This window comes from Trichomycterus rosablanca, chromosome 13 (genome assembly GCF_030014385.1).
Source record: "Trichomycterus rosablanca isolate fTriRos1 chromosome 13, fTriRos1.hap1, whole genome shotgun sequence".
NCBI lineage: Eukaryota > Metazoa > Chordata > Actinopteri > Siluriformes > Trichomycteridae > Trichomycterus > Trichomycterus rosablanca.
Window position 1 is genome coordinate 26,991,736 of NC_086000.1, and position 16,638 is coordinate 27,008,373.

At 34.5% G+C, this 16,638-nt stretch overlaps 1 protein-coding gene across 1 annotated transcript; it reads right to left on the reverse strand.

The window, feature by feature from the left end:
- Positions 1 to 8,343: 8,343 nt before the first annotated feature.
- olfm4.2 (olfactomedin 4, tandem duplicate 2) lies at positions 8,344 to 14,411 on the reverse strand. The gene is made up of 5 exons (XM_063007717.1): positions 14,358 to 14,411; positions 14,076 to 14,243; positions 10,818 to 11,030; positions 9,686 to 9,830; positions 8,344 to 9,152 (listed from the first exon to the last, which is right to left on the reverse strand). Exons 1-5 carry the CDS (start codon positions 14,409 to 14,411, stop codon positions 8,347 to 8,349), a joined length of 1,386 nt encoding a protein of 461 aa, XP_062863787.1. The 3' UTR covers positions 8,344 to 8,346.
- Positions 14,412 to 16,638: the final 2,227 nt, after the last annotated feature.

Sequence of the window (16,638 nt, forward strand, 5' to 3'; positions counted from 1 at the left end):
GTCTTTAGTCTATACCGATCAGCCATAACATTAAAACCACCTCCTTGTTTCTACACTCACTGTCCATTTTATCGGCTTCACTTACCATATAGAAGCACTTTGTAGTTCTACATTTACTGACTTAGTCCATCTGTTTCTCTGCATGCTTTGTTAGCCCCCTTTCATGCTGTTCTTCAATGGTCAGGACCCCCACAGGACCACTACAGAGGAGGTATTATTTAGGTGGTGGATCATTCTCAGCACTGCAGTGACACTGACATGGTGGTGGTGTGTTAGTGTGTGTTGTGCTGTTATGAGTGGACAAGACACATCAGCACTGATCACTGCTGGACTGAGAATAGTCCACCAACCAAAAATATCCAGCCAACAGCGTCCCGTAGGCAGTGTCCTGTGACCACTGATGAAGGTCTAGAAGATGACCAACTCAAACAGAAGCAATAGATGAGCGATCGTCTCTGACTTTACATCTACAAGGTGGACCAACTAGGTAGGAGCGTCTAATAGAGTGGACAGTGAGTGTACACGATATTTAAAAACTCCAGCAGCGCTGCTGTGTCTGATCCACTCATTCCAGCACAACACACACTAACACACCACCACCATGTCAGTGTCAGTGCAGTGCTGAGAATCATCCACCACCTAAATTATACCTGCTCTGTGGTGGTCCTGTGCGGGTCCTGACCATTGAAGAACAGGGTAAAAGCAGACTAAAAAGCATGTAGAGAAACAGATGGACTACAGTCAGTAATTGTAGAACTACAAAGTGCTTCTATATAGTAAGTGGAGCTGATAAAATGGACAGTGAGTGGACGCAATTTTGTTTGGTGTAAAGTACCACAAATGCAGTTTTGCTTTAAGAATGGTTCACATGTTCTATAATTATGTCACATTAATCTATAATCATGTCACATATCTATCTACTGTATATACTGTATACAGTATGTTACCAAATCGCCTTGTCATACTGGTGTGTGGAAATCATTCTTATGAACCCTATGTAGTGCACCTACATTTGTATCAGGGGGTCATTTGAAATACAGCCCTAGTATGTGATGGGTTAGATCCAACCAGTTCAGATATTTCCAGCATTACTGGTGCCTGATAGTAAATTATAGGCCTTAAGTAATACAAACCGAGCTAGCAGCTAAACCGTAGAGTAATAACAAACGGGCTTGTGTTAATTCTGTGTGTAAAACAGATATTATGAGAGCGCTGGGCGGGTAAGAGAGGGAGAAACCGCAATGCAGCCTTTTAAAACCATAAACACAGCGTCACAATATATATCTAACACAGCAGCACTCACATTATTCACTAAATACTCCATTATCAATGCGAAACATTCATTAATAAACATGAACACAACTGACACTGGTTTATACCGTATATGTACATATGTTTTCTTGTCTTGTCTAAACCTTGCTAATTCTTTAAACCCACTTCACATACAAACTGCTTTAAATATAATTACATACGGTATCTGAAAATAGAGTTAAAACTGAATTTAGTATACTGTTGTTGATTGTTACCTCATGTGTGCGCGCTCCGTGTGTTGCAGTGTGGAACAGTACAGTGCGCGCGCCCCCAGCATCAGGCCCGTGTGTAGCGGAGCCTCGCGCTGACAGGAGAAGGAAAAGCGCGCGCACATTGTTCCCTATTGGCTAACGGTGATGTCATTCATTGTTATAATACCGCCCCACCCAGTCTGTTCTCTCATTCAAAATAATATTGTTGTAAAGCCCCACCCAGTCTATTATTATTATAACAAAATATAATAATAATAATAATAATAATGTTGTAAAGCCCCACCCAGTCTGTTCTCTCATTCAAAATAATATTGTTGTAAAGCCCCACCCAGTCTATTATTATTATAACAAAATATAATAATAATAATAATAATAATGTTGTAAAGCCCCACCCAGTCTGTTCTCTCATTCAAAATAATATTGTTGTAAAGCCCCACCCAGTCTATTATTATTATAACAAAATATAATAATAATAATAATAATAATGTTGTAAAGCCCCACCCAGTCTGTTCTCTCATTCAAAATAATATTGTTGTAAAGCCCCACCCAGTCTATTATTATTATAACAAAATATAATAATAATAATAATAATAATGTTGTAAAGCCCCACCCAGTCTATTATTATTATAACAAAATATAATAATAATAATAATAATAATGTTGTAAAGCCCCACCCAGTCTTTTCTCTCATTCAAAATAATATTGTTGTAAAGCCCCACCCAGTCTATTATTATTATAACAAAATATAATAATAATAATAATAATAATGTTGTAAAGCCCCACCCAGTCTATTATTATTATAACAAAATATAATAATAATAATAATAATAATGTTGTAAAGCCCCACCCAGTCTTTTCTCTCATTCAAAATAATATTGTTGTAAAGCCCCACCCAGTCTATTATTATTATAACAAAATATAATAATAATAATAATAATAATGTTGTAAAGCCCCACCCAGTCTGTTCTCTCATTCAAAATAATATTGTTGTAAAGCCCCACCCAGTCTATTATTATTATAACAAAATATAATAATAATAATAATAATAATGTTGTAAAGCCCCACCCAGTCTGTTCTCTCATTCAAAATAATATTGTTGTAAAGCCCCACCCAGTCTATTATTATTATAACAAAATATAATAATAATAATAATAATAATGTTGTAAAGCCCCACCCAGTCTGTTCTCTCATTCAAAATAATATTGTTGTAAAGCCCCACCCAGTCTATTATTATTATAACAAAATATAATAATAATAATAATAATAATGTTGTAAAGCCCCACCCAGTCTGTTCTCTCATTCAAAATAATATTGTTGTAAAGCCCCACCCAGTCTATTATTATTATAACAAAATATAATAATAATAATAATAATAATGTTGTAAAGCCCCACCCAGTCTATTATTATTATAACAAAATATAATAATAATAATAATAATAATGTTGTAAAGCCCCACCCAGTCTTTTCTCTCATTCAAAATAATATTGTTGTAAAGCCCCACCCAGTCTATTATTATTATAACAAAATATAATAATAATAATAATAATAATGTTGTAAAGCCCCACCCAGTCTATTATTATTATAACAAAATATAATAATAATAATAATAATAATAATGTTGTAAAGCCCCACCCAGTCTTTTCTCTCATTCAAAATAATATTGTTGTAAAGCCCCACCCAGTCTACTAAATATAATAATGATAATAATAATAATAATAATAATGTTGTAAAGCCCCACCCAGTCTGTTCTCTAATTCAAAAATATAATAACAATAATAATAATAATAATAATAATAATAATAATAATGTTGTAAAGCCCCACCCAGTCTGTTCTCTCATTCAAAATAATATTGTTGTAAAGCCCCACCCTGTCTATTATTATTATAACATATAATAATAATAATAATAATAATAATAATGTTGTAAAGCCCCACCCAGTCTGTTCTCTCATTCAGAAATATAATAATAATAATAATAATAATAATAATAATAATGTTGTAAAGCCCCACCTATTACACCTATAATAATAATAGTAATCGTGTTGTAAAACCCTACTCTGTCTATTCTCTACAACAAAATATAAAAGTAGCAATAATAATAATAATAATAATAATAGTAATAGTGTTGTAAAACCCTACCCTGTCTATCCTCTACAACACAATATAATAATAGCAATAATAATAATAATATAATAACAATAATAACAATAATAATAGTAAGTGTTGTAAAACCCTACCCTGTCTGTCCTCTACAACACAATATAATAATAGCAATAATAATAATAATAATAATAATAATAATAATAATAATAATAATATAATAACAATATTAACAATAATAATAGTGTTGTAAAACCCTACCCTGTCTGTCCCCTACAACACAATATAATAATAATAATAATAATAATAATAATAATAATAATAATATAATAATGATTGCAAAAAAAATATGTAATAATAATATTATTGTATGCACAGGATAATAATAATAATAATAATAATAATGTTGTAAAGCCCCACCCAGTCTTTTCTCTCATTCAAAATAATATTGTTGTAAAGCCCCACCCAGTCTATTATTATTATAACAAAATATAATAATAATAATAATAATAATGTTGTAAAGCCCCACCCAGTCTTTTCTCTCATTCAAAATAATATTGTTGTAAAGCCCCACCCAGTCTATTATTATTATAACAAAATATAATAATAATAATAATAATAATGTTGTAAAGCCCCACCCAGTCTTTTCTCTCATTCAAAATAATATTGTTGTAAAGCCCCACCCTGTCTATTATTATTATAACAAAATATAATAATAATAATAATAATAATAATAATAATGTTGTAAAGCCCCACCCAGTCTGTTCTCTCATTCAGAAATATAATAATAATAATAATAATAATAATAATGTTGTAAAGCCCCACCTAGTCTATTCTCTACAACTAAATATAATAATGATAATAATAATAATAATATTATTGTAAAGCCCCACCCTGTCTATTATTATTATAACAAAATATAATAATAATAATAATAATAATAATAATATTAATAATAATAACAATGTTGTAAAGCCCCACCCAGTCTAACCTCTACAACTAAATATAATAATGATAATAATAATAATAATAATAATAATAATATTGTTGTAAAGCCCCACCCTGTCTATTATTATTATAACAAAATATAATAATAATAATAATAATAATAATGTTGTAAAGCCCCACCCAGTCTGTTCTCTAATTAAAAAATATAATAATAATAATAATAATGTTGTAAAGCCCCATCCAGTCTATCCTCTACAACTAAATATAATAATGATAATAATAATAATAATAATAATGTTGTAAAGCCCCACCCAGTCTGTTCTCTAATTCAAAAATATAATAACAATAATAATAATAATAATAATAATAATAATAATAATAATGTTGTAAAGCCCCACCCAGTCTGTTCTCTCATTCAAAATAATATTGTTGTAAAGCCCCACCCTGTCTATTATTATTATAACATATAATAATAATAATAATAATAATAATAATGTTGTAAAGCCCCACCCAGTCTGTTCTCTCATTCAGAAATATAATAATAATAATAATAATAATAATAATAATAATGTTGTAAAGCCCCACCTAGTCTATTCTCTACAACTAAATATAATAATGATAATAATAATAATAATATTATTGTAAAGCCCCACCCTGTCTATTATTATTATAACAAAATATAATAATAATAATAATAATAATATTAATAATAATGTTGTAAAGCCCCACCCAGTCTATCCTCTACAACTAAATATAATAATGATAATAATAATAATAATAATAATAATATTGTTGTAAAGCCCCACCCTGTCTATTATTATTATAACAAAATATAATAATAATAATAATAATAATAATAATAATAATGTTGTAAAGCCCCACCCAGTCTGTTCTCTAATTAAAAAATATAATAATAATAATAATAATGTTGTAAAGCCCCATCCAGTCTATCCTCTACAACTAAATATGATAATGATAATAATAATAATAATAATAATGTTGTAAAGCCCCACCCAGTCTGTTCTCTAATTAAAAAATATAATAACAATAATAATAATAATAATAATAATAATAATAATAATGTTGTAAAGCCCCACCCAGTCTATCCTCTACAACTAAATATAATAATGATAATAATAATAATAATGTTGTAAAGCCCCACCGTCTGTTCTCTAATTCAAAAATATAATAATAATAATAATAATAATAATGTTGTTAAGCCCCACCCAGTCTGTTTTCTAATTCAAAAATATAATAATAATAATATTGTAAAGCCCCACCCTGTCTTATTATTATTATTATAACAAAATATAATAATAATAATAAAATAATAATAGTAATCGTGTTGTAAAACCCTACTCTGTCTATTCTCTACAACAAAATATAAAAGTAGCAATAATAATAATAATAATAATAATAGTAATAGTGTTGTAAAACCCTACCCTGTCTATCCTCTACAACACAATATAATAATAGCAATAATAATAATAATATAATAACAATAATAACAATAATAATAGTAAGTGTTGTAAAACCCTACCCTGTCTGTCCTCTACAACACAATATAATAATAGCAATAATAATAATAATAATAATAATAATAATAATAATAATAATAATATAATAACAATATTAACAATAATAATAGTGTTGTAAAACCCTACCCTGTCTGTCCCCTACAACACAATATAATAATAATAATAATAATAATAATAATAATAATATAATAATGATTGCAAAAAAAATATGTAATAATAATATTATTGTATGCACAGGATGGTACAAGCGGCAGAGGATTACAGCACAACAGGATATAGGAAATGACTAGATTGGGTAGAAAAGGGAGAATCCTAAAACTTTCAATATACTGTATATATAGTGTTTATCATTGTAAGCATGCAAGTATACTCTCATGACCTATAGCTAACAGAAAATGTTTATAATTTTTTCATCATAATATAAATAATTAGCAATTTTTCTAAAACAAAAATTATCATTGGAAATGTGTTAAAATATAGTTATTTGCCAGATTTTTTGACAATGACGTTAACACAAACACTTAACTGGTCATGGCAGCTGCAAATTGTGCAGTATCCATCATACAGAACTTTGCATGAGCCTTTCATTTAAAAGATAGCAGAATAAAGGAGTCAGGGAGTGAGGTAATGGTCCAGAGGCTCCTGGGAATGGGCAATTAGTGCATTTGCAGAGACCAGCTGAGTCTGAGAGAGAAGGACTAGGGGTCCTAGTGCAGAGTGGAGGGTAAGGGGCATCATGTTACACAAAAAGTAGTCTTGTCTGTAACTGTATCTATTTCTTATGAGCCTCTCTCTTTTAGTCAGTACTTATGATTTACAAATAACCCATCTATTACAGATGTTCAAGTATATACAGATGTTCCAGATCTGTTGCACTCCAAACTGAATAAAAAGAGGATTTTCTAAACTGTGAGTACAATAATTTTAACAATTAAATAACCTGAAAAGCAAATTATAACCCAATTAACTCTTCATATGACATTTTCCTAAAATTTCATTCACCTTCAGTGATCTGTATCAGCACTTAATTAAGCCTAGTCAGAGATGGCACATAAAGTAGCACATAAAGTGTCACTCACACGCATTAATCATTGTATATACACTGATATACACTGTCGCTGTCCATTTTATCAGCTCCACTTACCATATAGAAGCACTTTGTAGTTCTACAATTACTGACTGTAGTCCATCTGTTTCTCTGCATGCTTCGTTAGCCCCCTTTCATGCTGTTTTTCACTGGTCAGGACCACTACAGAGTAGGTATTTTTGGGTGGTGGATCATTCTCAGCACTGCAGTGACACTGACATGGTGGTGGTGTGTTAGTGTGTGTTGTGCTGGTATGAGTGGATAAGACACAGCAGTCTCTGACTTTACATCTACAAGGTGGACGCTGAGCTTCTGCAAGATGATTGGAGGATCAGTGGAAAGGCTGAATCCCGTTTTGATTGACAGCTCGTTTGAGCGCTACACCGTCACTTCTCAAACTCAAACTCAAAAGAAGCTTTATTGGCATGACAAATAGGGACATTCGTATTGCCAAAGCAATACACTTCATTAGTCACTTAATCACTAGGAGCTTCAGTCCCATCGCGGATTTTGCGAGTGAAGTCGAAAGACAAACTGCAACCCATTTCAGGCCATTTTCTTGTAAAAAGAACAAAGGGCAGAATTTATGTGTAAATAAATTGACAAATTTTATGATGTAAGCCGACAATGAGCTTCCCCTCTTTGAAAGACCAGCAGCCGCCACTGCACTGCAGTGCTGAGAATGATCCACCACCTAAATAACACCTGCTCTGTGGTGGTCCTGTAGGGGTCAAAGTGCTTCTATATGGTAAATGGAGCTGATAAAATAGACAGTGAGTGTAGAGACAAGGAGGTGGTTTTAATGTTATGGCTGATCAATGTACATTGCCTATGGGTTTTTATAGATTTTATGTGTCAGTGTGGGTTTTCTCTGGGCACTCTAATTTCTACCAACCTATCAAAGCATAGAAAGTAGATTGGCTGCTCTAAATTGCCCCATGTGTGAGTAAGGAAAGAAATGTAAAGTGTTGATCATCTTAAAATGGATTGTAAGTTAAGAATAAACTAGATGCAAACCTGAACATAATTACAGAGAATTTAATGCTTAAATGATATTTTATTAGACGAATTAAAGCCAACAATCATGTGTGTATATAATTAAACAGGAAAAACAAAAATTCTCACAGTTAATCCACTCTGACATAAAGTCTTTAAGCTGTTTTAAACTTCACACTGTATGACACATAGTAGCCATTATTAAACATGTACAGTTTTTGATCCCGAGGATTATAGTCTAGACTCACATAGAAATCCTGGAACTTTTCAAACTTAATGCTAATGTAGCTCTCCTGTCTTTTGTTTGTGTCGTAAGCATAAAAGATCTCCTCGGTTTGCACATCTACAGATCTTGTAGCATAAAGTATGCCACATACCATGAAGGCATTGGTGACAGATTGTTTGAATATAGAGGTTTGCCAGACGTCTTCCAGAGCAAAAGCAGCCTCATTGATCTTCCCCAGCACCAGTTTACCATTTGATTCCTCTGTAGCGTATGTTACATACAGACCCTTCTCATCAGCTGCAAAGTCTAAGTTCTGACTGTCTGAATAATGGTATGAGAATCTGTTACTAGCCTTAGGTACCACCCGGTACTCTGCAGTCTGTTTGTTCATGTCGTATTTACCCATGCTAAAAGGACTTCTGAACTGATAGTACAGGGTGTTATTGCGTACAATATAGTTATTACCCAGGCCCCGCCAGTCTTTTGCAGAATTTATATACAGCTCATGAGTTCTGATTGGCTGCCTCATGATCAGTCTGTAGTAGTCTGCATAAACACGAATTCTACTGAACAGTGGGTCAGAGTAGGAATAGTAAAAGTACATGTGTTCAGAACCAGGCAGCGGTTCAGAGTCTTTGCCCCATCCACCGAACTTGAAGTTGCTGTTCAAATCTGCATTCAGCTGGCTCACTACAGGTTTTCCGACTCTCAGAATACCTCCATGCTTGCAAGAACCTTCAGAAATAAAGGAAAGTAAAACATTTTGACTCTAATTAATCAGCTGTTCCTGCTTTTTTTTTATATCACCTGCCCCTTAAATTTACATGCTACAACAAAACCATACATGCATCTTTTTTTATTTTATTTTATTTATGCATTTTCTCCCAATTTAGTGTAGTCAATTTGTCTTCTGCTGCCGGGGGATCCCTGATTGCAGTCGAGGTGGGTATATTGCTGCTCACGCCTCCTCTGACTCGCATGCAGCCCTTAGCGGAACCCTTTTTCACCCATGCACTCTGCACAGGCGCCTCTCTATCTGCTAATCAGGGTCATTACACAGCATTTGAAGACCCCACCCACATAGTCCGGTCATCCCGCCCTAGCAGAAACGTGTCTGCTGCAGGCACTGCCAATTGTGCTCACTTGATGGCGTCCAGCTGACTGGTGGCAACGCTGAGTTTCGAACCAAAGTTCAGAATCTCTGCGCGGGTACCATACATGTATCTTAAGTCTGCTCTTAATTAAACTAAATGATAAGTCATCATTACCAATTGCTGCATTTGAAAAGTCTTCTTGTTCATCCTGACATTTCTCCAGTTTCCTCTGAAGTTTGACAAATTCAATGCGGATGACTTCCAAGTTGCTCTTGTCATAGCTTTCAAGCTGATCCACAGTCATGCTCATATTGCGAATCTGTAAGAGATATGTTTGGGTTAGAAGAGTTGAAAGTAAAAGAGGAAGAGGATGGCCAACTGCAAAATGAATGGATAGAATTAGAGGAATAATGAATAAGCCTTTTAGAAGCCCATAGACACAAACAGAAGACTGGGTGTTCAGAAGAAACACTATCCATATGGTTGTTAGGAGTCCGAATTGACTTGAGAGTACAAGTCCATTATCTGCATTTAAAATAATAATAATGTCAAAAATACATGAAATTGATCCACACTGCATTTTTATAAAACTGTATTTAAAGCAGTGGTGCCCAGGTGGTGCAGTGATCTATTATTCTAGCTCTAAGTTCCAGGTTCTTGTCTCAGGGGTGCTATCGGATGGCCAGGCGTTTGCACAGACATGATTGGCCATTGATATTTGTGGTACCAGCACTCGGTGCAAAGTGGTCTATTATGCTAGCCCACTGCTATCAGCCAGCCACCCGGGCTTTTACACAAACATGATTGGCTGTGTCTGAGGGGGTGGTCAAAGCCCTACAATGGCACCCAGTGCAGGTTATTTCTGCCTTGCATTCAGAGTTTCTTGGTGGAACCAGACCCACTGATCAAGATAAAGATAAGCATTAATAGAACATTAATATTTGTGTATCTAAAAGGCCCACGGTTTGACCTCGTGACCATATATGCATGAATTAATTTGTCTGTTGTTCATGTTCAATCAATGCTTTATCTTGATCAGGGTCACAGTGGGCCAGACCAGAAACAGTAAGCAAGGTCAGGGTGAAAATCAATTGCAGGGCAATATACACAACTTTAAAGCGACAATTTTAAAGCCATAAAACAAATACCAATAAATTAAAAGACAGATAAAAAGATAAAAACGCTATTAAAAATCTATGTCATAGACATGTCATAATATCTGGAGATACTAATCCAGATTAGTTCAAATGTAATTAAATTTTTATTAAATCTTATAAAATACATTATTTAACTTTTACATTTTTACCTCTGTGTAAAGACTGTCGAAGATCGGTAAAGAGGAATTGAGGGATGCTTTCAGGTGGGTGACCAGAGTTTCAAACTGGCGCAGCTCAACCCTTAATAGCTCAAAGTCCAGTTTGATGTACTTGTCTGGCCCACTTTCCAGCATCTCCACACGACTGGTCAGATTGGAGAGTTCCGACAGAAGAATAACCAGCTCACCTTTAAAATGCAACACCTACAAAGACAAAAACAATTTTTTATTATTTTTGTCATAATGCAAAAAACATCAATCATTTATTATATGGATGACACATGGACATGTGCTCTGCACTTCTGTACTGTGGGCCTGTTAATACTACACATTATATCATGACAGATTCCTGACTGTCTAGCCAGTGTGCAATACTTCTTATGACAAGAAAAGCCCCAAAGCCAAAAATTTTGTTTTAAGGTTTATACACATTTTGAAGGTTTAATCACAATTGTGTTTGGGCCAATTAGCTCCAGCTGTCCCTTATTAGAGGTAGGATAAGAGGGAAGCTAGGGGAAACCTCAGTAGAGGTTATTTTGCTTTGTGACTCTCTGGGCTAGCCTTGTTAGCCTTGTTAGCCTTGTGTAGCTCTGTCTAGCTCTGTCTAGTTCCCTGTTATTAGCTTAGTTCATGTTTAGCAATTAGCCTTGTTCCTGTATGTTTAGATTAGTTAGCTTAGCATTGTTAGCTTAGGTCTTGTGTTCTTTTGTCTTGTTTTGTAACCTGCCTTGTCTTTGTTATTATTAAATATATTATTAGTTTATACATCTCTGCGTGTGTGTCCTGCCCCTTTGTCTTGTCCCCGTGTGACACAAGTCATAGAGTTATGGTAGAGTTTTGTTCATATTGTAGTCTCACAGAACCTCTTACAAAATTAGTTTGGTAAAACTTGTGAGGGAATTTAATATAAAGAAGGCAACCAAACACAATTTCCTCTCTTAAAGGCCAATCTTAAATAAACAATAAAGAATAAAACACCTAGTTACACTATAGACACGCCTCCAAAACATATTATGCTACCACAATCGTGTTTTCAAATGAAAACACATCAGACTTTCTTGCTAAACAGCTAGCATCCTGTGATACTATTCAATAGTTGCTGGATCTAGACCTAGTAGTTCTTCCTGTAATCAGTAGATCTTAAATTTCACCTCACACCCTCAATGGCTGAATACCAAATACTCAGATCTACCACACCATATACAATATACTACCATATACACCGATCAAGCATAACATTATGACCACCTTCCTAATTGTGTTGGTCCCCCATACGCAACAAACTGTGATGCACTGTGTATTCTGACACCTTTCTATCAGAACCAGCATTAACTTATTCAGCAATTTGAGCTACAGTAGCTCGTCTGCTGGACCGGACCACAGGGGCCAGCCCTCGCTCCCCACGTGCATCAGTGAGCCTTGGCCGCTCCATGACCCTGTCGCAGGTTTACCACTGTTCCTTCCTTGGACCACTTTTGATAGATACTGACCACTGCAGACTGGGAACACCCCACAAGAACTGCAGTTTTGGAGATGCTCTGACCCAGTCGTCTAGCCATCACAATATGGCCCTTGTCAGACTCGCTCAAATCCTTACGCTTGCCCATTTTCCTGCTTCTAACACATCAACTTTAAGGATAAATAATTAACTTGCTGCCTAATATATCCCACCCACTAACAGGTGCCGTGATAATAATAATAATAATACATTTTATTTATATAGCGCTTTTCAAGATACTCAAAGACGCTTTACATAAGACAAATAATCAAAACAAATACGTACATACACCATACAAATCATAGTACAAAATCAAAATAGTACATCAACATCAAGAATAATTAAGATAAAAACAAAGAGAGCAGCATAAGACAGTTCATTAAAAATTAGCTAAATTATGAGAGAGAACAACAAATATAGAACAATTTCTTAAAATTAGACAGAAACAGGACAGATTTACATGCAATCAGGAAACTGAAAACTTTACAAGTTTTAGGATCTAGGACTTCACATTTCTGTCGTGATCTAAGTATAAAAACTATTAAAAAGAATAGCAAAAATAAAAGCATTTATTTCGTGTTGTTACAAGTTAAATGCCATATTGAATAGATGAGTTTTGAGAAGTGACTTGAATTTGGACAGGTCAGGACAATCTCGTAGGTGTTTGGGGAGAGCATTCCATAAAGATGGAGCAGCTATGGAAAAGGCCCTGTCACCCCAGGTCCGGTGCTTGGTCCTAGAGGGTATGGACAGTAGGTTAGCCTCAGAAGAGCGAAGGCTACGGGAGGGAATGTGCTGATGGAGCAGGTCGGTGAGGTAGGATGGGGCCTGATTATGGAGAGCTTTGTGAGTGAATAGAAGAATTTTGAATTGAATGCGTTGAGCAACGGGAAGCCAATGAAGTTTTTGTAGAACAGGTGTAATATGATCACGGGAGCGAGTATGAGTAAGGAGGCGAGCAGCTGAATTCTGGATATACTGAAGTTTTTTTAGGATTTTGTTAGATGTACCATAAAGGATGCTATTGCAATAATCAATTCTGGTGATGAAGAGATAATCAGTGTAGTTCACTTCACCTGTCAGTGGTCATAATGTTATGCATAGTCTGTGTATGTATTTAATAATATAGCAATTAAAATACATGTAAGGAGTAACATTGGAACAACTTTTGAAACCACCTGTGGAAAACACCTGTGTGGCTTGGTCATTAGTCAATATTGCTTTGGTCACCTTTTCTCAATATTATTGTCACTGCTATTGTTTGGTATTTTTTATTATTAAACGTTTCTGGATAGCTAATTTGTTATCTACTCTATTGTTCAGCCTAGAGCTTAAAAATAAGGGCAAAACTATGACTGCTTTACACTACTACACAAGAAGGTCCTGGGTTTGATTCCCAGGTGGAGTATTCTGGGTCATTTCTGTGTGAAGTTTGCATGTTCTCCCCGTGTCCGCGTGGGTTTCCTCCGGGAGCTCGGGTTTCCTCACACAGTCCAAAGACATGCAAGTGAGGTGAATTAGAGATACAAAATTTTCCATGATTGTGTTTGACATTAAAACTTGAACTGATGAATCTTGTCCTGTCCTGTCATGAATGTAACCAAAGTGTGTAAAACATGACGTTAAAATCCTAATAAATAAATAAGTCTACAATACTAACTTGCAACTACTGAAGTACTAAGAGTAAAGTCAGTAGTGCTAAATGTTTGGCCACTGTTGTAGCCTGAATAAGTCTTAAAACCAAAACCTACCTTTTTAATGTGAAGTTCCACCTCTGCGGTCAGCCTGTTAGAAGATATCTGAACACTCTCCACATGGTCCGCAGGAAAACTAGTGTCAGGCAGGTACACCTTACAGATACACTGCCCGAACTCTCCCAAAGAGCCTGTTACATTTCCAGAGCCCCATTCTTCCACCGGCTGCAAAGAGAATGATAACAATTAAGATGGCTTGTTCATTTTTAAAATAATTATACAATATTTTTTTATTTATCTTAAATTATATATTATATTAGATCTAAAAGAAATCCCTACTAGCCAAGCATATGCTGGACCAGCAATCAAGAGGAGTACAAGAATGCGATGCATTGTTTCAGGTCTCAAGTGAGTGACTTCCATTGTACAGAATCTTCCCCTTTTAAAGGTACACAGGTATCCAGTACATCATGAACATCTGATCAAATTCTCATGGATGTTGTCACTGGATAAGCTTAATTAGATTTTAAAATGTGTGTTAAATGACTTACGTACATAGTCATGTTTGATTTAGATACTGTCAAATAATAAAGCAATAGGAAGTAAGCTTTATTGCCGGAGAGACAAAGTTACAGCACAAGGAGTTGGTTTGAGAAAACTGATTGCTTGTGGCATCTGGTTAAATATCCGTAATACAGAATAGCTACTGTGTAAGCAATGTTGTAATAAAACTACAATACACACTGAAGCTGTTTCAACAACCGTGACTGAAAGCACCTCTTGTGTAAATACTAATTAAAGCATTTTTAACTCCAGTTAGCGTCACAACAGAGGGGCCATGGCGTGTTAATAAAACAAAGCTGCAGCTAACAAATATCTTATATAAAGGTTTTATATGCTTTTTATTTTTTCATATGAGTACAAACTGCTGCTGTACGAATACAAAAAAAATGATGAATTATAAACAAAATCTTTAATTTGACCATCTCAATGCTGTCTAAGGTTCTTTACAGTGGACAAAAACGTTTAGTTTTTGTTATTTAATTTACTTCCTTTGCATATATCCAGCATAAACTCGTTTTTAATGAAAGTACTACTGTGAATAATTTGTACTGTGTAAATATGGTTTTCGCTTTTACTTTTTTAAAAAACACATTTTTCTTTATGCTCATATTTATAAGTATACAAAAGAAATTGTGTGTATGTTTGGGGTGAATTTGTACTTATCTACTTGTAGGTTATTAAGCAAAGACCTTAAACCTCAGTGTCTTGGACTGAAGACTATCTCAACCATTAGTGGCATAAGAGAAGAGCATATGTAAAATGTGCAGATGTAAATGGCATTCATATTCTTATATTAAGCTGATAATTATAATTTCAATCATAAATAAAGTATCTATCTATCATCTATCTCATTTCAGTTTAGAGGTAGGAATGTTTTAGGATCATGGTCTTGATTTTGTCTCTAACATTAAAATGAATCTGATAAAAAAAATTGATTTACAGTTATTTTATATTTGGACACTAGCAATAGCATTACCTTCTGTGCTGATACTAACACCAGATGTCACATGGCCACCCATTATTCTCGTTCTTAACAGGTGTCTCTGTTTCTTCAAAGCTAACATTATTCTTCCTGGTATCTGTTCCTTTTTGGTCTAATGTCAGTTTTTGTATTTTAGGCAGCTGGATGACACTGCAGTCAAACCACCATTGCTGAGATTCAGGTTTAGAACAATGCAATCGGCCAGCCGTCTGTCTACAAGGGGGTTGTATGAACACCCTGTTGGGGAATTCCTGCCTTGCAATTAGTAAGACTGGATGCACCACAAACAAATTGGAAGGTCTTACAAATACTGGAATGTACAGTATATGTATATATATACAGTCATGTGAAAAAGTTAGGACACCCCATGAAAACCTTTGTCTTTTTGAACATATTTACACATATGAACATTTAAAAAGTTTATTGTGAGGAAAAAGTTAGGACACCCCCACATTTATTACTACTTAATTAAAATGTCTAAAATTAGAATCAGATGCACCACATCAGCTGCAATGATTAGACCATCATTAGAGGACATTGGAGTTTTATTTAAACTTCAGACATTAGTTTGGTTTGCTCTTGATTGTTGAAGTGAGTGTTATCACCATGGTGAGATCTAAAGAGCTCTCTGAGGCCTTCGTAAAGAAGGTTGTAGATGCATATGAATCTTTGAAGGGATTTAAAACGATCTCAAAACAATTAGAAATCAGCCATTACACTGTCTGGAAAATCATTTACAACTGCCAACATGGTCAGGTCAGGCCATCCTAGCAAGTTCAGCCTAAGAGCAGACCGCAAGATGCATAAAAAAGTCTCCAATAAACCTACAATGTCATCACAGGACCTACAGGTAGCTCTTGCCACTGTTGATGTCAGGGTACATGCATCTACCATCAGAAAGAGACTGCACAAGTTTGATTTTCATGGGAGGTGTGCAGGGAGGAAACCCTTGCTGTTAAAAACAAAACATCAGGGCAAAACTAAAGTTTACCAGACAACACCTAGACAAAAAACAGGACTTCTGGAACAATGTGCTTTGGACAGATGAATCCAAAGTAGAATTATTTGGGTACA